Source organism: Cydia splendana, chromosome 6, assembly GCF_910591565.1.
Source record: "Cydia splendana chromosome 6, ilCydSple1.2, whole genome shotgun sequence".
NCBI classification, from domain to species: domain Eukaryota; kingdom Metazoa; phylum Arthropoda; class Insecta; order Lepidoptera; family Tortricidae; genus Cydia; species Cydia splendana.
In genome coordinates, this window is record NC_085965.1 from 184,459 (window position 1) to 202,889 (window position 18,431).

General features: G+C 45.8%; 1 protein-coding gene across 1 annotated transcript; it reads left to right on the top strand.

Annotated features, from left to right (window-relative positions):
* Nucleotides 1–654: 654 nt before the first annotated feature.
* LOC134791585 (protein artichoke-like) lies at nucleotides 655–18,424 on the top strand. The gene is made up of 6 exons (XM_063762635.1): nucleotides 655–859; nucleotides 1,020–1,155; nucleotides 4,338–4,448; nucleotides 12,816–15,736; nucleotides 17,749–18,048; nucleotides 18,090–18,424. The coding sequence occupies exons 1-6, from the start codon at nucleotides 664–666 to the stop codon at nucleotides 18,422–18,424; spliced, it is 3,999 nt and encodes a 1,332-aa protein (XP_063618705.1). The 5' UTR covers nucleotides 655–663.
* Nucleotides 18,425–18,431: the final 7 nt, after the last annotated feature.

Consider the following 18,431-nt stretch of genomic DNA (forward strand, 5'->3'; position numbering starts at 1 on the left):
AGTGGTGGGCAAAGTACGGCCCGCGGGCCAAGTGCGGCCCGCGAAAGGATTTATCTGGCCCGCCGCCGGTCATTTAAAAAAATGTATAATATGGCCAGCAATATAATAAAAATACATTTTAGCTGTAAATCTGGCCCTCCTCTGAAATTCCTTCAAGTTTTGGCCCCTCATGAAGAAAGTTTGCCCACCACTGATCTAGTCAATCGAAGCTCCTTGCTGCGACTAAAGAACTGCTACTTCAAGTTATTTCCGCTCGCCGTTGGCAACTTACCCAATCCCGAGGGACGCCCGGTACGGTATAGCTAACTCACTATCCTTGCCGAAGCCATAAAACTATGTAGGTACCTACTTTTTGCACCTCTTTCCCATTGCTTAGCTAAAATGACAATACACGCTATATCAAGACAAAATTGAAAAATTAACATCAAATATCTTCGATGATCCACTTCTTAAATCCATCCTTGGTTCCTAGGACCAATCCTGCCAAAGGAAATCTTTTGTTCACATAACACGCCGTATTTCATGAGCTGCAGCTACGACTAGGTACCTACTATGAATAATATGGTGTCGTTGCACAGAATTGCGCTAAAGTTGCGTCGAGCAGCAGCCATAGAGTCGATTAGACGCCCACGCTCGGGAGACGCTAGTGTGGGGTCTCTCTAAATGTGTGTGTGTGCAGGGAGCGGTGGCGGGGCGGTGGCGCGCGCGGCGCGCATGGCGGCGCGCGTGCTGCTCGCGCTGGCGCTGGTGGCGCCGCGCCGCGCCGCGCACGCGCCGTGCGCCGCCGCGCCGCTCTGTCTGTGCGCCGACGATCGCTTCACCTGCGACGCTGTACAGTTCCACCGGTTCCCCAACACAGGTACAGTCCGAATTCGGAGTCTCAGGAAATTATCTATAATGTGGCAAGCCAGCTTTGTCAATAGAAAAAGGCGGCAAATTTTAAAAAAGTAGGGTTCTTATAATACAGATTTATTACTGGGCGCATTCCCTAGTGTGAATCTAGCGAGCGTGTGTTGCAGAGGCTGGCGTGCGCCACGTATCGATGTGGGGCGCGCGGCTCGGCGCGCTGGATGACTCTGCGCTGGACGCGCGCGCGCTGCAAACCCTCGTGCTCGTCGCGTGCCGGCTGGGCGTGCTGCAGCCTGCCGCGCTCGCGTCGGTACCCTTCTCTCACTAATTTAATATAACTACTACTATAAAAAAAACATTTATTCCTTCATCCTAAAATCTCGCAGTTCCGGCTCGAAGGACCAATGTTTAACTCTTCTATTTTAGCAACCGTAGTAATTGCATTCAGCCAGGTCATGACGTGTGCACGATATCAGGCGCTTAATTTCTACAACTTACCTACTAGACGACTAGAGCTATACCAAGAAAAGTCTGCAGCGATTTTGATAGCCGATTTTGATAGCTTTTACACGTCAACATTGAATTTACATCCAAGCAAAAATAATAATAATATTAATACTGGTTTTACCAGTGCAATCAGTCAACGCAGGGCAGCTTGTGGCGAGCTGTTGGGGATTAGCGACCTCACGTACCCGAGTACTCCTGGAGAGTTCTGTTACCCGCAAGGAGGGTGGGTGGGACAGGATTCTCTGCCTCTGGCTTGCCTTAGCCGGCCGGCCAGAGCGGAGTCGTTAGAGCTATAAGCTCCAGGGGTGGAAGTGAAATATGCATAAGACGCGAGTTGGCACAGTGGCTGTTAACAGCCACTGGGTAGAAAGCGGCGCACACCTCTCGACACCCCTGAGCCGCTCACACCGGTGTTGCCCTTGAGCCATCCTAGATGTCGCTTTTTGTGGGGGCCCATCTTGTGAGGGCGAGTCACCGTCTGCCGGAAATAAAATTGCATACCGTTTTATTAGGCAGGCGTCCGGTTTTTTACCCCATAGCTCAGTTCTTAGTCCATCGCTTTCACCCAATAACCTAGTTCATTTTAGATTCCATCAACTCTCAATAGTCCTTACGCCCTGGCGGGTGCTGCCTCTGCGTGCGTCCCATGACACGGGCAAGGGCAGCCTCCGCTCGGTGTACCCCTTACATTTCATTAAAGTGTCAAAAGGGCCTCTACGCGTTGGCTTCGGCTCCGCGCACGCCTCCCAAAGGTCCGGAACACCATTGTTCCGTGATGGGAAAGACATATTAATACAGGCATATTATCTCCGGTTGTTCTCATCTTGCTAACTATTAACGGCGAGTACTTGCACAGACATAATCTCGTAGCCAGAATTATTCACCAGCAGCTTGCCCTCCTATACGGCCTTGTGGACCGTGAAGTGCCGTACTGCAAGTACTCACCTGCACCAGTTCTCGAAAATGGTCGTGCCACGCTCTGTTGGGATCGATCTATCATCACTGACAGGACTATTGTTGCCAATAAGCCTGACATCGTGCTGATAGACCGATCGCAGCGCCGAGCCGTGCTCGTCGACGTCACCATTCCCCATGATGAGAATCTCGTGAAGGCCGAGAAGGACAAGTCCAGCAAGTACCTAGACTTAGCTCACGAGATAACCGCCATGTGGGATGTTGACTCGACGATCATTGTTCCTATATAGTCGTGTCAGCGAACGGTCTCATAGCGAAGAGTCTCGACCAACACCTAGAGAGACTCTCGCTGGGTGGTTGGATCAAGGGTCAGATGCAGAAGGCGGTAATTTTGGACACGGCACGTATAGTACGTCGATTCCTCACTCTGCGGCCCTGACCACCGGCAGCTTGGACCCTGCCCCGCTGCCGGCGGCACCCTAGGTTAGGTTCTTTATAATGTGTTTATATGTATTTTTTAATGTTTTAATGTGCTTTTGTATTTTACTTTTATATTCATGTTTTAAACAACCTAACTTAAGAAGAAAAATAAATAGAGAAAATATTAATACATCAAAAATTATAAAATACAAGTAACTGCAACTACCAATTCAGACTAACGTATTACAATTACTTAGAGATGTACATACTTACATGTATATGGTCTCTAAAATGTCGAATTACTTAAAAAAACTATAATAATTTATAAAAAAAACACTTACAGAAACACAAAAAAAATCTATAATAGGGCTTGTGCATAAATCACGCGAGGTTCGATAGGGGAAGGGGGTTCATGAAATAATCACGATAGATCACGTTGGGGGAGGGGGGTATAAGGAAACCTCACGTGTATTTTTCTACATTGAACGAAACTAAGAAAAAAAACCTATCACATGAGTAGATACTTTTTCTCGGTTTCGTTAAACATAAATCTTCACTCTGCACTTCAAAATAACGAGTCTATTTAATGAAAATAGAAAAATAAACAAGATTTTCTATATATTACTTTTTTATTATTCTTTAAGCAGGCAGGCAGTTGTGACAACTGATATTGCCTGTATCCAGTAATCATTAATAGTTATCGTTGTCAAGTAGATGTATAGATGTGCTTGTCTAATTTATTTTTAAATTGGTTCACATTTTGTGCAGAAACCACATCTTCGGGGAGTTTGTTCCAAGCCCTCACTACTCGGTTGCTCAAAAAGTGTGTGTATGGGTTACTGTGGGACCTATGCCTTTTTAACCTTAAATGATGTTGATATTGTTGATGACCTCTCAGACGGGTGTTGTTGTTGCGCTTGAACATGTCATGAAAATCCTTGAGGTCATAGTGCCCAGACAGTATTTTATATGTTTCTATTAGGTCTCCACGTTCTCTGCGGTGCTTAAGAGTAGTGAGCTTCAGTTCCTTCAGTCTCTCCTCATATGGCTTGTTCTTAAGTTGCCTTGGTAGTTTTGTGAAACTCCGTTGAACCTTCTCCAGCATATCTATGTCCTTGGCAAAGTAAGGACTCCAGGCTTGAATACATATACAATACTATTTATCTTAAAATTAGGTCGAATGAAAAATTTCAAAAAAATACACGTGAGGTTGAGGTGGGTGGGGGGTAGCCAAAAACCTCACCAAATATCACCAAAGGGAGGGGGGGGTCAAAAAGTAGCCGAAAACACCTCGCATGATTTGTGCACAACCCCATAGCAGCCCCATAGGTATAGGTATTTAGAGGTGTAAATGTCCCTACGTCTCCGAACTATTAAGATTATACAGTTAATCAAATTATCCTTAGAGATGTACCTATAGGGTATCTCCTCTATATGTATAAACACGTGGAAACTCAGGAACTTTTTTGTGATAAGTACACAAATGAATACCCTTCTCTCGATCACAAACCTGGACCTCCAGCTTCGTAGACAGGGTCAGTACGGATTGGGTTTCTTATACTCGTACCTAGTTAGTATATTTTCCAACTTGTGTTTAGCACGTGACGATTCGAAGAACATGATGTTTAATTGAGCGTGTTGGACAGGTCGATGCGAGGAACGCTGGCATCCTTGGATTTGGCCCACAACGAGCTCACGGAGGTGCCCCACGAGGCGCTCCGAGATCTGAAGGTGCTCAACTGGCTTAATTTGCAACAGTGAGTCCTGTTCACAAAACATTTGTTAACTTAAGGATGACTCACGCTAGACCGGGTCGTGTCCGGGCCGAGGCGTCTGACATGCCATTATCTATGATGGCTGATCGGTGATCACGTGGTACTTTCTATAGAAAACGAAGCGCCAGAAGCTCCGGCCCGGCCCCGGCCCGGTATAGCGTGAGTCATCCTTTACTATTGGCTACCAGCATCAATTTTCCTAAATCAAATATATTGGTATATTTGTTACTGGTAGGGATCAGTAATTTTGTTCACGTTTTAAATATAAGCATTTTTAAACTTTCGCGCCATCAATATATTCACGATGCTTTCCGATTGGATAGCGTAGATCGTTGATCTACGTCTGCGGTCGCTTAGAAAGAGATGCAAGATCTACGCGCAACCTATGCGCGAGCGAGACAACTCACGCCGAAGTTTTAGTCTTCTCGCTGACTCCATTTTGAATTCTCAACGTGTTCGCATCGAAATCGTGTATCTCTTACCCAAAATTCTAATGGAATGTCCAAAATTGAACTATTCAGTGTTACATTGTGTTTATTTCGCCGGCCGGCATACAAAACTCTCAAAAACCGTGTGAGGAACGTGAAAGAAGACGCTGCAGTTCCCCAAGATCACGTGGACTCCAAAGACTCCGACTCCATCATCAGCTCTCAGGTTAGTGGCTGCAGTGTATATCCTTTTCGGTTTAAGCATCGTATCTAACGTGTATGTCGCGCTTCATTCATTGTTTTCATTTTTCAAATTACCCAATTGTAGCAAATCAACCAACAAAACTCGAAAAAGCTACATATTTTTTGGTGCCGAAACCCAGGGATCTTTATATTCCATCATTAGTAAAGTAACTTCAAGCAATTTAATACTATTCCCCACCTATTTACGATATTTTGAGTGAAATTGCAACATCCCAAGGCGTAAAATACCTACCCGCCCGCCGTTATTATTACTCGCAACGCAATTATTGAGTTTTTGTTGAAATTCTGTAAATCAGGTGTTAAAACAGGCGTATATGTGTATGAACAACTTATTACTTCTAAGATTATATAGAAATATTGGTAATTGTTAGCGAAATATTGCAATAATTATTGCAAATCATTCTGGTATAAACCGACCAATTTCAGAAGTCCGTGTAGTTACACTACATTTCCGAGAAGTTCATCGCCTTCCGTATTTAGTCGCGTTGCAAACAATCGTAAATCGTGATATTTAAATACTTGTTTGATTTATTTGAGTTATTTGTGCATCACAATACGTATAATCCTATATTCACTTATACTATCGTTTGGGTTATTCGTATAACTTTCGTACGTAGTACAGTATACTCAAGAGAATTCATTTAATTTTACTTTTAAGTACTTACGTGCCTACTTTGTGCTTACATATTTCGCTGCAAGTGAAACTATTTACATAGTAATTATCTAAGTGTAATTGTGTAGGTAATCATCTAGTTGCGGGTTTAATCCCTGCATAGGCCTATTCGTATAGGTACCTATAAAACAGCTGTCGATAATCTTGTATTGTAACTTCGAGCGGTCGCGGGGCGTTTACCGTTTTAGTCTTTTGTTTAAGTACGTGTAAACTGAAATAACATTCGGGCATAGGTACCTACTTATAAGGTATATTGTCGCGTATTTGTTTAATATAGGTATAGTGTAATCAGGCGTATTACTAGTATTTCACGTATAACTTTACGATACAATACCTACTCATTATACTCAACTACAAATACTTATTACGTTACGTACCTTATGTAGGTACAGGTACTTACAGGTACAGTCGGAACTATGGCATTGTATAAAAAGAAATCAATTAGAGGAACTAAATCGAAGTCGATAGAAATGGAAGGTTTAACAGTCAACGATCTGCCGGCGTTACGTCGTATTCGTACACTTGCGTTTAACCGCGTAAAGAAAGCATTAGAGATTGCGCGTCAGGCGAAAAATTACGTAACTTACATCGACTCGTTTCTTGTACATTATTCAGAAGTTAAAAAGCATGCAAGTAAATTTGAAGAGGCTCATGCCGACATTTTGAGCGTTATCGATAGCGACTTGGAGGTTAGGGAGGATGAAATTAGGAGTCAATTTGACGAATGTTATTTTGAAATACTCTCGTTGCATCGGCAACTCGTGGTAACTTCCGATGAACCGAGTCAACCGTCGTACCCCCCAACGAGTAACGCCACACAAGCCCGGCTCCCGAAGATCAATCTTCCGAAGTTTAGCGGAAATGTCAAACTGTGGTCCGAATTCTACGACATGTTTAATTCACTTATTCATGAAAACAAGGCGTTATCAGATACGGAACGAATGCATTACTTAGTATCTTGTCTGTCGGGTGACGCGTTGGCACTCATCCGCACTTTTCCGGTGGCGGCCGAATATTACCGCGCTGCTTACGAAACTTTAATCGGGCGTTACCGCGGTAAGCGAGATTTAGCGTTTACTTGTTGGAAAGAAATGTTAGATGTTAACTTCAAATCGAATTCACCTCATGAGTTTCGTAGAACCCTTGATACTTTTCAAGAAAATTTGACGATGCTAACGCGACTCGACTTACCTACTGACAAATGGGACTTTGTTCTAACGTACCTTCTTCTTTCTAAATTGGATTCAAAAACTAGATGTTTGTTTGAGAAACAGCCAACAACTGCTGAGTTGCCCACGTATGAGTCGCTTAAGACCTTTCTATATTCACAATGTGAAGCACTTGTTCGTGATACGCACTTTTCGTCAAATGACAAAGCTCGTGATGTTGAAAAGGCTCGGGTAGCCGACAAAGGTCGTTCTTTCAATTATTCTGGTAAACCTTTTGATAAACGTTCCGACAAGCTTAACAATATGAAAAAACCAGCGACAACGACTTTGTTATCGGCAGATGATCAAAACGAGGGCGAAACAACGCTTCATTCCACGTCATCGGTTCAGCAAACGGCGACACCTATCCCTACTACCAAGTGCTCGTTTTGTGGGGAGGACCACTCAATACTCCATTGTAAGACGTTTACCTCTAAAACACCACAAGAACGATTCGATCACGCCAAACAACACCGTTGGTGTTTTAATTGTTTGAAACCTTCCCATGGCCTTAAAGATTGTAAATCCATTTTCAAATGTCAAAAGTGTTATAAACGTCATCATACGCTACTTCATCTCGAAGCTTCGGAAGCTAACGAAGCGGAAAACGTTTGCAACGTAGTCGAATCTTCAAATACGTGTACACAAGCGAGCCTGGTTACAAATTCAAGCATAAATTCGTTTGTATTGCTAGCTACTGCTCAGATTAACGTTCGCGATTCTGCAGGAAGGTTTCAAACATGTCGTGCCCTAATCGACCCGGGTAGTCAACCCAATTTTATCACTGAGCGTGCGGCTGCTCGTTTGGGCTTCAATCGATCATCAACACCACGAACTATTAACGGTTTAGGTCTATCGCGGGCTCCAGTATCGGGTGCAATTCAGCTGGAAATAGGCGTGAATAACGAAACTGTATTCAGTATTGAAGCTCTCACTTTGGCTACGATATGCGGTCCGATGCCAAACGCCAAACTTACCAAGACTCAGTTGACTCATGTACAAAACTTGAAACTAGCAGACCCTAAATGTGATCTGCCTGGAGACGTCGATGTTCTGTTAGGCGCGGAGGTCTTCCCCTTACTTCTAACCCCAGGAAGTATTGATGGAGGAGAATATCAGCCACCTGCTCTTAATACAATATTTGGATGGATTTTGATGGGTCGTACTAAGATTGCCGGAGCAGCTGAAATGAATTCATTCTTTGTCACAGAAGGAGAGCAGCTCTGTTCACAGGTGGAACGGTTCTGGGAGCTTGACTCCGTTCCTCAAGCGATTCCAAAGCTTACCACCGAAGAAATCCAATGTGAGCAACATTACACTGAATCGTTATCTCGTGATCCCACCGGGAGATATATCGTCACCTTGCCTTTTAAAGAAAATGCCAAGGATCTCTGCTTTCCCGGCTCGAGGGAATTGGCCCTTAGACGATTCCACTCACTAGAGTGAAAACTCTTAAATAACCTTGAACTTCATGCACAATATTCCGATTTCATGGCGGATTATTTAAAAAGCGTCCACATGAGTATAGTTCCTATTAGCGAACTGTCCCAAGGTAGGTATTACGTACCACATCATTGTGTTTTACGCCCCGAAAGCGCCACAACAAAGCTGCGGGTCGTTTTTGACGCATCGGCAAAGGACGCGCGCGGTATTTCTCTTAACGAAAGTTTATTGATAGGTCCGAAACTGCAAACGAACATTATTGACATATTGTGCCTGTTTCGTGTCAATCCAATTGTCTTCACCGCTGATATGCGGCAAATGTATCGTCAGCTACTAATAGCTGAACATGATCGTGATTACCAACGAATATTTTGGCGCTTTCAGCAGTCCGAACCCATACAAGAATACCGTTTAAATACTGTCACATACGGTGTAAGCTCAGCGCCTTTCCTTGCATGTCGTACAATAAAACAGTTGGCTCAAGACGAAGGAGATGAGTTTCCGTTAGCTAAGTCAGTCTTACAACGTAATGTATACGTCGACGATATTGTCAGCGGTTCTCCATCTGTCGAGGAAGCAGAACAAACTATAAGTCAAGTTATAGCCTTATTGAAGAGAGGTCAATTTGAACTTCGAAAATGGGCTAGCAATCATCCTGAATTATTAGCCGAGTTACCAGCTGAACATTGTTTGACAGATTTTGTCTCTATGGACTATGATCAAAGTCATAATCTTAAAGTACTAGGTTTAAAATGGAACCCTATCAAAGACATATTCACTTTCGAAGTGAAACCCTTAAACCGTATTTGTACTAAACGCACTATTCTTAGTGAATTGGCTCGTATATTCGACCCTATGGGGTTCTTATGTCCTTTAACTTTCCTCGCCAAGTGCTTTATTCAACGATTGTGGATTGCATGTGTAGGCTGGGACCAAACCCCTCCTGATGAAATTGTTGAACAGTGGGAACGGTTTTCTGATCAATTATCATCACTGCAACTCGTAGAGATACCTCGTTGTTTATCTATCGCGAACATGACGAATTGTCAGATACACGGTTTTTCAGATAGCTCGGAGGCTGGATACGGAGCTGTGGTCTATCTAAGCGCCACCGATATCTATAATAAGGTACATACCTACTTACTTTTAGCCAAAAGTCGTGTCCGTCCCATCAAACGCGTTTCTCTCCCACGTCTGGAGCTGTGCGCAGCGGTATTACTCGCAGATCTTCTTAAATACGTAAAAGAAATTTACTCGTCCGTACTACCGAACTTCAATATTTTTGCTTGGTCGGACTCCACCGTTGCACTTTCATGGATAAAGGCGCCATCACACCGTTGGAAGACCTTTGTCGCCAATAGAGTTAGCCATATTCAGGATTCGATTCCCGACGCCAGTTGGAACCACGTACCATCGGCAGATAATCCCGCTGATATAGCTTCTCGTGGATTGTTTCCAGTAGATTTGTTGCACTGTTCCCTATGGTGGGCGGGACCGGACTGGCTTAGGCAGCCACCTGAAACATGGCCTTCACTCGATGCGTCCACGAGTGATATTTCTCATCGCGGCAATTCCGACATTATAGCTGAAGAACGCACACACGCATTCATCGTCCAAGACGACACACACTTCCTTGACGATTTACTAGAGAAATTTTCTTCGATAAGAAAGGTCCAGAGGATTATAGCTTATTGTCAGCGGTTTATAAGAAACCTACGTAACAAGCAAACGCGTTGTCAGACTACTTACCTTAACCTCAATGAACTTCACAACGCCCTGAGGCCTATCGTTAAACACATACAATCGCAACACTTTCATAATGAAATTATTCGTTTACAAACCAAGAAGCCTCTTTCCAAATCTATGCGCAAATTAAATCCGTTCAGAGATAAATATGGTGTCCTCAGGGTGGGCGGACGTTTATCAAGATCTGGGCTCGAATTCGATCATAAACACCCTGCTTTACTTCCGCGTAACGCTACGTTAACTTACCGCATTATTGAGGCTTTCCATCGCGAAAACTGTCATCCAGGCACAAACACGCTGCATTATCTCTTAACTCAGCAGTTTTGGATTTTGTCTCCCATACGCGCGATTAGGCACTGTCTGTCTAAATGTATCAGATGTTATCGACTAAATCCGGTTCCCCTTGAACCGTTCATGAGCATACGTCGGACTCCAGCGGGCATTTTCGTGGCATGTCAGAATGATAGGTAAGGTTCGCAAATCAATCAATTCACTTTCGAGTATTTGTACTTAGTATTTGGTACCTAGTATTTATAATGTGAAATTCCAAATATCATAGCAACTAACTGCGTTATTTATAAACGTACTTGGACTACAAATAAGTCAAAATGGCGAAAAAGTTCGTTTGGCTTTATCCGTCACTCAGACAATTGCAGCTGTGAGAAAGGAACAAAACAAATGAGTTAACTGGGCATGTCAAGTTCTATGAACACGGCTCTAAGGCTGTACGTTAGTTAGGTGTTTATTTTTTTTATATCCTTTAAATTTTAATTAAAAATAAGATTGAATAGTCTGTGTTATATTTGATTTAATTTACATTCATGGTACATTTGTAGGTATATTATGAGAATATATTATTAATATTTTTTCCAAATTTTTTTTTTTGTAAACCTTACCTTGCCCTCAAACTGCCCCCTATAGTCCGACGTTTGTTCATGAGTGATCTACCGGCAACTCGTGTAAATCAAGCCAAGCCTTTTTCAATAGTTGGCGTCGACTTTGGGGGGCCATTTTCCATTCGTTTAGGTTCATATAGAGGTGCTAAAATAGGGAAGGCATATTTGTGTCTGTTTGTGTGCTTCACGACAAAGGCTGTGCATCTCGAAGCCGTATCAGACTTATCCTCTGAAGCTTTCATTGCCGCGCTTCGAAGATTCATGGGCCGCAGAGGTAGAGTAAGTATTATTCACTCAGATTGTGGAACCAATTTCATAGGTGCAAATAACGTGCTCAACAATTATATGAGATCCGCTGCCAGCACAGAACACATAGAGTTTCGATTTAACCCACCATCGAGTCCTCATTTCGGAGGAGTCTGGGAAATTCAAATCAAAGCGGCGAAATCTCTCTTGTATCGTATTGTCGGAGATCAAACTCTTACTTTCGAAGAACTAACCACGTTATTCGTTCAGATTGAGTCTTCGCTTAATTCTCGGCCGCTGTGCCCCGTGAGCTCTGATCCGAACGACCTAAACGCACTGACCCCAGGTCATTTTCTAACGCTCGAGCCGCTTACTGCAGTACCCGACGAAGATCACACGTCGACAAAACTTAATCGTCTGGGTCGATGGCAATTAATTCAAAAATTTCAACAAGACTTTTGGAAGCGTTGGAAATCTGAATATTTACAATCGCTGACCAAACGTGCAAAATGGACTTCTCAGTGCCAACCTTTAGACATTAACTCGGTTGTAATCATCAAAACTGAGAATACAATGCCGTTACATTGGCCTCTAGCCCGCGTAGTAGAACTGCATCCTGGGCCTGACGGAATTGTACGCTTAGCAACAATCCGAACTGCTAATGGAAATCTTCTTAAGCGACCATTAGCTAAATTATGTCCACTTCCTAACCAAGTTGACTAATTAGAACTTAATAAACAGGTAATTATAGAAAATTAAATTAGTTCTTAAAATGTAGGTTTAAGATTGTTCATACACATTTTATCGCTTAAAGTTAAGGTTTATTAAAATACAAAACATTGTATTTTGGTGGGCGGAATGTTCACGTTTTAAATATAAGCATTTTTAAACTTTCGCGCCATCAATATATTCACGATGCTTTCCGATTGGATAGCGTAGATCGTTGATCTACGTCTGCGGTCGCTTAGAAAGAGATGCAAGATCTACGCGCAACCTATGCGCGAGCGAGACAACTCACGCCGAAGTTTTAGTCTTCTCGCTGACTCCATTTTGAATTCTCAACGTGTTCGCATCGAAATCGTGTATCTCTTACCCAAAATTCTAATGGAATGTCCAAAATTGAACTATTCAGTGTTACATTGTGTTTATTTCGCCGGCCGGCATACAAAACTCTCAAAAACCGTGTGAGGAACGTGAAAGAAGACGCTGCAGTTCCCCAAGATCACGTGGACTCCAAAGACTCCGACTCCATCATCAGCTCTCAGGTTAGTGGCTGCAGTGTATATCCTTTTCGGTTTAAGCATCGTATCTAACGTGTATGTCGCGCTTCATTCATTGTTTTCATTTTTCAAATTACCCAATTGTAGCAAATCAACCAACAAAACTCGAAAAAGCTACAAATTTAATAGAAGAAAGTAGTAAATAACACTATTTTTTTGTTTCAGTAACTTTATAAGCGACCTGGACGGTGTGGAATGGGGCGGGATGGCGGAGACGTTAACCAGTCTGTCTCTGAGTAACAACCGTCTGACTTGGCTGCGCGCCGGCTCGTTGAAGCCGCTTCGCGCTCTCACGACGCTAGAACTAGATGGAAATAGGATTCGCGCGGTGGATGCCGGCTCGTTACCACGAGCCATTGTGACTCTGCGTCTGTCTGACAACTTGCTGCGCGAGCCACCAACGCTGGCGGCGCTCCCACGCCTCCAACACCTCACGCTCCGTGACAACCTCATACACACCTCCAGCGAACTTGAAACCGATGTGCAACTGCACGCACACTTACACACGCTCGACCTCACCCACAACGATTTAGACGATGACTTTAGCTTGGAACTAGGCGTGAGGTTAGAGTTAAGGAACTTGCTGCTTGACTTGAATGATTTTACGTCGTTGCCGGCGTTTGTGATTGAGTGCGGCCGTTTGGAGAAGCTATCGTTATCGCATAATCGAATTACAGCGATGCCGGAGACACTAAATGCACTTGCAAGTGATCTGCGTCAGTTAGATTTAGATTACAATGAATTGGTTGCGTTGCCTTTAGCAGTGAATGAGCTAGTGAGACTGCGGAGACTGTCAGCCGCATACAACCGGCTGCGGGCGGTGCCGTCGCTGCCACCGCGACTCTACGCGCTGTCGCTGGCTGGAAACGACTTAGCGAATTTTCCAGAAGGCCTGACTAATTTAGAAGCGGGGACGTTGACGCACCTGGATCTTGGCTACAACCGTATCGCGCACGTGGGTGCGAGTACGTTTGGTGCATGGGCAATAGCTCTCGATACACTGAGTTTGCGCGGCAACAGATTAGCAGCGCTATTGCCAGGCGCCTTTCCACCGCTTCCTTTGCGTGAACTAGCGCTTAGCTTCAACGAACTGTACTCTCTGTCATCGGAAGCGTTGTCTTCGTTGCGTGTGTTATCCGTGCTAGAATTGTCAGGCGCCCTGGCGGGAGGGTCCATGCCGCGCGCGCCGGCCGCCGCCTGGCTCGCGCTCGACAACAACGACATCCGCCGCGTGTCGGCCGCCGACTTGCGCGCGCACCTGCTGCTCGAACATCTAAACCTTGACTTCAACAAGATAGTGGAATTCCCGAGCGACTCTAATGGCTGGGGCAATGCTTCGCTTAAGCTGAGAGAGCTGAGACTAGCTTACAATCATATCAGCATCATCAACGGAGAGTTTCTGACGACGCTGACGGAATTACAGAGCGTAGACTTGTCTTATAATCGCATGGTGAATGTTAGCGATCGGACTTTTGCATATCTAAATAATCTAGTGTTTGTAGGTCTCGCGGGGAACGACATAGAGTGTGTTACAGCAGGGGCATTTCGGGCGCTTCCTCGGTTGCAAGCCTTGGAGCTGCAGTACAATCACCTGGAGCGTTTCGCAACCGACATCTTCGAGCATGTCGCCAGTGAAGAGCCTAATTTGTCTGTCAACGCGAGCCATAATCGGATTACAGTGCTAGCGGGTGGGGGTACCGCACATATTAGTGTGTTAGATTTATCATATAACGTACTAGAAACTCTACCTGCTGTGTTTTTTGAAGGTGTGTCATCGAACCTACGGCGCCTGCTTTTAGCGCACAACCGGGTAGTGGTGTTGGATACGTTAGGTTCCCTGCCGCGACTGGCCGTGCTCAGCTTGCGCGAGAACGCATTGGAGGCGGTGCGGCGTCGCGCACTCGCGTCCACGCCCGCGCTCGAAGAACTCGATTTAACGCGCAACCGTCTGGCTATCCTACAACCTGAACAATTCCGACAGTTACAGCGTCTACGCGTGCTGCGTCTAGCAACGAACCAGCTACGGGGAGTTCCGCCGGGTGCATTCGCAGGCACGCTTCTGGAAGCGCTCGATTTACGCGACAATCGGTTAAGCAGTCCACCGGCCGCCGCGATCGGCGCGGTGGGCTTCACGCTGCGGCGGCTGGAGCTCGGCGGGAATGAACTAGCGCGATTAGACGCGGCCGCGCTCGCCGGCGCCGGTTTTCTGCGTGAGCTGGGTTTGGCGCGCGCATCCTTGCGCGTGCTACCCGACGCCGCGTTCGCCGGCCTCGGAAGATTACGTCGCCTGGATTTATCACACAACCTGCTAGTCACTAACTTTCGAGAGCTACTGCACCCAGTACCGCGGCTGCGGTGGCTGGCGCTGGCGGGCGCGGGGCTGCGCACGGTGCCGGCGCTGCCGCTGCCGATGCTGCGCGAGCTCGACCTCAGCGGGAACGCCATCGTCGCTTGCCGCGAGGAAGACTTGCGTGCGTTACCTGAATTGCGGGCGCTGAACCTGTCCAACAACCGTTTGACGACGCTACAAAGTGGCGCGTGGGCGATGTTACCTAGACTGGCGGTGCTGGATGTGTCGCACAACCCGCTGACGGCAATAGATGGTCTGGACGGTTTAGGTCGGTTGCTCTGTTTACGTATACAAGGCTTGCGCGAGTTCGAGCTCGAGCGGCACGCATTACGATCGCTGCTATCTCTACGTGAACTCGAGCTGGTTGTCGGGCGGTCGCCGGTCGGCGCAGCGTTGGCTGGTGTGCCTCAAGTTCAAGCGTTGATATTGCATGTGCGTGCGGATGTGTTAGACGGGCAATTGGTCGGAGTTGATGCGCGTAAGCTCCGCGCTGTTGAGTTGCGCGGGAGTGTGCGCGTGTTGTCGGCGCGCGCGCTGGCTCCAATGGCGCGCGCGCGGTCGCTGGCGCTGCGGCTGCGCGGGTCGCGCGTGGGCGCGCTGCCGGCGCTGGGCGCGCTGGCGCGCGTGCCGGCGCTGGGGCTGGAGCTGGCCGGCAACGCGCTGGCCGCGCTAGCGCCCGCCACGCTCTACCCCAACCTCACCGGATGGAACACGCGCGCCACCAAGCTGCTATCGGGTGAGTGCGCCATGCATTACGCGCATCGCGCATGACCTTAGAACTTAAAAATAAGTGTTAAAGAAACTTTATTCTCATTCCGTTTCTCCTTAAGTATATGAGTATTTGTAACGTTGAAAAAATTTGGGAAAAATGACTATGTAATTGTTATCTATAATTGGCTTTGTTTTACTCGACTGCAATTATAATATAATATCTGGGAGACCAAGCTTTGCTCGGAAAATATATAAAAACTAAAAAATGCGCGTTTTCCCAGGGATAAGATCTAGCTAGATCGATTTTTCGCCTCTAAAACCCCCACATAGCAAATTTCATCGAAATCGTTAGAGCCGTTTCCGAGATCCCCGAAATATTATAAATATATAAATACATAAATATACAAGAATTACTCTTTAAAGGTATCAGATATATATATTATGCTATTGGGTCTCGGTATACCGATTGTACAAAGATGTACATTTTCTGCAGCTATGCATGTGCACTTTGATCTGACCCAAAACAACATCTCCGAGCGTCATCTTGCACACGCATCGCAATTTCCCACTCAACCTAGCTGTAATTATTAATAAGATCAACATTATAATTCATTGTAATTTTAACCTTGCAGTAAAACTCTCGTCTTATAGGTATTTGCTATCGTTTTGTTGGTGCTTCGGCACCGCTCCTTGCACTTTGACATAATTTGACATTCCTTGACAATTCATTGGCATCCGCTCTTGACATTCACTTACACCGATCCTAAAAGGTAGGCACCGATAAATAGGTATGTTCTAAATTTTATATTAAAGGACAAAAGGCAGACTGTTATTTGAATTAGCGATAAAAGAGAATGAAAATACGATTTGGATCAAACGAGTCTTAATTAACTAATTTAAAATACGAGTAAGTCAATAATTTAATGAGACTTAAAATGAAGCCGAATCTTAAATTCGAACTGGTTTATAATGTTAAGAAATTTTAAACTTAACTACAAAGAAATAGTTATTTGTACAACAAGAGATTAAAGTTTGATATTTCTTCGAGTGCTTATTTTGAGTCCCGTGCAAGCGAAAGATTCTATAATCAAATCAATCTAATTTAGAATCTTGAGCGTAGTAAGGGATTCAAAAGCGCACGAGATGTAAATAACTTTGATCTCGTGTAGTACACAAAATTTTTCACCCTAAGCAGTGAGAACATACCTAGAGGGACAGAGATAATAGAACCCAAGTATATCGAACTTGTATTAGACCCCGCATGTTGAAATGACTATAAAGGTCACTTGAATGTCATTTTGTCTCACTCAGTGAGCAACACTGAGTGAGACACAATCAGTGAGCAAAATGCGATTTTGCTCACTGAGTGAGACAAAATGACTCAGTGAGCAAAATCGCATTTTGCTCACTGTTTTTAAGAAGCAAAGTACCCTTGTTCGAGCTGCTGAGGTGAAAAAGAAATTAAAATCCGCTCCTCTCGGGTAACGAACCTATACAAAGGATTACAGGGGCGAGGAGGGCAGGGGGGGGGGGGGGAGCGTAATTAATGGTCGGTAATGGCCACCGATTTATCGTATTTCGCACTTAATCAGCCAAAACCATTGTATCGTTTACCTAAAACCTAAAAGGGTAATTGGACTAATGGGCGTTCCAAACTTTGATAAGTTTCAAGATCGTTTTACTTGAGTAATGAGTATTACCCACTGAGTACCACAGGATTGAATTATTGGTTAGTAATATTTAGCCCCTACATTTTTTATTTCATCTTTAAATCGATGTCTGACGTCTTAAAACGTTAAAAGACTTTAATTTCTCAAATTGCATTATTAAATGCATCTGTTTATAAACATTGTACCTACCTATAAAGTGAGATCCTATAATTGGCTCTGTGTCACTATTGATGTTGTTATTAGCATAGTTATAGCTGTTGGTTCTCCATGTAAATAAAAAAAATAAAAAATAAAATTAAAATACCTTAATTGCTGTCTCTAGCAAGTTTAACCTTCTATTGAACCTAAAATCAAATGTATGGTGTAGGCGGTCTGGTGGTGCAGGAGTCAGGGCTGCGGTGCGGCTGCGGCGCGGCGTGGCTGGGCGCGTGGCTGCGACGCTGGACGCGCGAGGTGGGAGGCGGCGCGCGGGCGGCCTTGCGTGCCGCGCGGCGGTCTACGTGCGCGGCGCGGGGCGGCACAAGCGTGCTGCTGGAGCTGGAGGTGAGTGGCGTGGCTGTGTCACTGGACGCGCGAGGTGGAAGGCGGCGCGCGGGCGGCCTTGCGTGCCGCGCGGCAGTCCACGTGCGCGGCGCGGGGTGGCACAAGCGTGCTGCTGGAGCTGGAGGTGAGTGGCGTGGCTGTGTCTCTGGACGCGCGAGGTGGCAGGCGGCGCGCGGGCGGCCTTGCGTGCCGCGCGGCGGTCTACGTGCGCGGCGCGGGGCGGCACAAGCGCGCTGCTGGAGCTGGAGGTGAGTGGCGTGGCTGCGTCGCTGGACGCGCGAGGTGGGAGGCGGCGCGCGGGCGGCCTTGCGTGCCGCGCGGCAGTCCACGTGCGCGGCGCGGGGTGGCACAAGCGTGCTGCTGGAGCTGGAGGTGAGTGGCGTGGCTGTGTCTCTGGACGCGCGAGGTGGAAGGCGGCGCGCGGGCGGCCTTGCGTGCCGCGCGGCGGTCTACGTGCGCGGCGCGGGGCGGCACAAGCGTGCTGCTGGAGCTGGAGGTGAGTGGCGT